The following is a 2,923-nucleotide window of genomic DNA, read 5'->3' as shown; positions in this document are numbered from 1 at the left end:
TCAAATTTTGGAAAGATTTTCAGGGCAGTCCCAAAAATTTCAAAAGAATTTCAAAAACTCCAGGGCCTCCCTTAGCTCAGTCGGTTAAAGCGCAGCTACAAAGCAAGACCATGCTGGAGGTGGCTGGGTTCAATTCCCGGTTCGGTCTAGGAATTTTTCGGGTTGGAAAATTTCTCGAATTCCCTGGGCATAGAAGTATGATTGGACTTGCCACACAATTATACCAATGCAAAAATGGTACAGGCATCGAAAGCTCTCAATTAATAACTGTGGAAGTGCATCTAGAACACTGAGTTGAGAGCACGCAATAAGCTAATATGCGATATGCAATAAGCTTGAAATGCGAAGAAGAAGAAGAAGAAGAAAGGCAACTTCGATGACATCATCCTAGTAACCATTTTGGTTTTATAATGGCTTTATAAGGCTTAGATTGGGACTTGAAGACTACGATAAAACTTAAAAATAATCCTTGAGCTGGAAAAACAGTGAACCCTAGGGCAGTTAAATTAACTTCAAGGAAATTGCAGGAAGTTTACAGAAATTTTGAGAAACTCAGGGAATCTCCGAAATTCTCAGCAATGCTCTGAAATGTTTACTTCAGAGAAGTTTAATTATTTTTAGGCAGTTGTATTATTTTCAGTGATGTTCCGAGTATCAGAGAAATTTAGAGCAGTTTCCTTAACTAATTGCAGGGGCTTTCATGAAGTGCAGAGGAATTATAGAACATTCCGAGAATTTCAGAGATGTTCCAAACATATCTGGAAAATTGAGGGGTTTTCAGAGAAGTCCCATGAAAATTGTTTGAATGTGAGAGAGTTTCCGAGAATTTGATGACAATAAAGGGAATTTCAGGCAAGTTCAGAGAAGCTCAGAAAATTGAATAGATGTACATGAAAACTGATGATGATGATGTGCCGAAGCATTTGAAGGCAGTTCACAGGACATTTTGGGAACTTTTAAAGTTCTGAGAAATTCAGGAAGTCTTGAGAACTTTATTGAATATCAGATATCTTTGGATCAGTTTCTATAATTTCAGGGATGCACAGCAAAGTACAGAAATGCCTGAACTTTAGGGGAAGTCTTAAAATATTGTAGAATAAACAGTTTCGGATTTTCAGTCTTCCATAAAAAATCCTGGTTACAGTTTTGTCATCGTTAACGTTTCGATGCAGGGGATACGATCTTGATCAGGGCTAGTTTGTGACTAAGCTTAAGAGATGAAGCATTTTGCGTTGAATGAAAGTCTGCATAAATTTATGTTCCCTGAGAAAGGTCAAGTCCAAAGACCGAGACTTTGAACATTAAACATCGTAGCGTTTAGATCCACTGACCAGTATTTTTTAGTTTTAAAGAAAACTGATTGCATACAAGTATTTCCATACTCTAGATTTTGTGACGAATAAGGTTATATTAACCAGGATTTGAAACTATATTTGGACAAGGTTTTCTTAAACTATTCTGTATCAGAGTCGGTTGGAAATGCTATCTAATGGGAAGCTTAAATGTGATAATTTATTAGCTAGAGAAAGGTCTGAAGAGGGTAGTTTTGTCTATAGGTCACATCACCAAATTTAATATCATAATAGAAATTTATATGCCCATCAACTTTGTTCAAGACTGCAAAACGATCCGCGTTGATCCTGAAAAATTATTCGCAGTGTACAGGGTGAGTGGTAATTCCTGTCAAATGTTTGTAGTTTAAACAAAGATGTTATTCCAAACATCTCTAACTGTCATTCAAACTTACTGAAATTGTAGCATTGCACTTCACAAATGTGCACGGGTCTTCTGTTAGCCGGTTAAGAAATTTCCAGAAACATGTCTCCAGGATAAGTTTATCACCTCCGTAACACCCTTCACCCTAAACCAATAACGTGCACTTTTGTGATATCTAAGACGAACATAACCAAAGTTTCAATTGTACAAGCGAGGAACATTCTATTATTTTGGCATGATTTGCTATTACACAACTAGTAACAAAGTATTAACTGATGGAAAAAACGTTACTGCCTCGGACCGCCCATTCCTTCTAGTGGTGCTGGTTGATGTTGGCATAGCTTTCACCGTGTGGGTGGTGAGCATGTCCCACTCGCTGCACATGAGCCTGGAATCCGTTGTGGTCATCGGAGTTGTATGACACAATACGGTGGGTTCCGTCGGCTTCATCCAGAGTGTAGGTTCCCACTACGACATCTCCGTCCCGGTGTTCCCAATGGCTCTTGTGATCTCCAGTGTGTGGGTCTTTGACACCATACTCGAACTTGTACTTTGGATGAGAATGATACTCTTCATGATGATGATGATGCTCATCCTGGTAGTACTCAGCCGATACAACGACGGCCAAACAGGCAACCAATGCAATGATCTGGGAAACGAAAATCGAACGTGATTAAAATCACTGTCAAATTTGCACTTAAATCACTGAATCCACACACCTTGAACATTTTGGATCTCCTGTACCGTTATGGTGTTAATGTAGCACTAGAATGAATGCTGTGAGTAAACTGTTGCCGTTGACCATTGGTCGAAGAATATTTATACGAACGAATCATTGACTAGTGCACCGCGTTGTGAGAAGGTGGAAGTGACTACGTGCGGCATCCCCGAATCAAAAAAAAAATCATCTCATTTACGATCATTTCGGACATTTGCTCACGCATTCACTATTGGAAGCAGCTATCTTTGTCGGGCCTCTCTTTCAAACGGCGATGCGGTGCCGGCCTTGAGAGACATTGAAACTAAAGTTTGCTGGAATTAGCGGTACGCTGGAAGAGGTTTCTCGTGGCTTCCACCACCATCTGCAGGTGCAGCATCAGTAGTGATCCATCTTTCACATTAGCATGCAAAGATCTGAGACCACAGGGGGGTGGGCTTTCCGTTTTGGACGAACCACATACTCGTGACATTTCTGGGGGAAGTTTTC

The 2,923-nt window shown here is 40.0% G+C and overlaps 1 protein-coding gene across 1 annotated transcript; it reads right to left on the bottom strand.

The window, feature by feature from the left end:
• Positions 1-1,912: 1,912 nt before the first annotated feature.
• LOC135714896 (cuticle protein 19-like) lies at positions 1,913-2,496 on the bottom strand. The gene is made up of 2 exons (XM_065238308.1): positions 2,436-2,496; positions 1,913-2,365 (listed from the first exon to the last, which is right to left on the bottom strand). The coding sequence occupies exons 1-2, from the start codon at positions 2,442-2,444 to the stop codon at positions 2,030-2,032; spliced, it is 345 nt and encodes a 114-aa protein (XP_065094380.1). The 5' UTR covers positions 2,445-2,496; the 3' UTR covers positions 1,913-2,029.
• Between the last annotated feature and the right edge of the window lie 427 nt (positions 2,497-2,923).

This window comes from Ochlerotatus camptorhynchus, unplaced genomic scaffold, assembly GCF_037179485.1.
Source record: "Ochlerotatus camptorhynchus isolate MF236.1 unplaced genomic scaffold, CSIRO-AGI_Acam_v1.1 ptg000758l, whole genome shotgun sequence".
In the NCBI taxonomy this organism is placed as follows: Eukaryota; Metazoa; Arthropoda; class Insecta; order Diptera; family Culicidae; genus Ochlerotatus; species Ochlerotatus camptorhynchus.
Note: the sequence above shows the minus strand (reverse complement) of the source record. Positions and strands in the feature narration are given on the sequence as shown.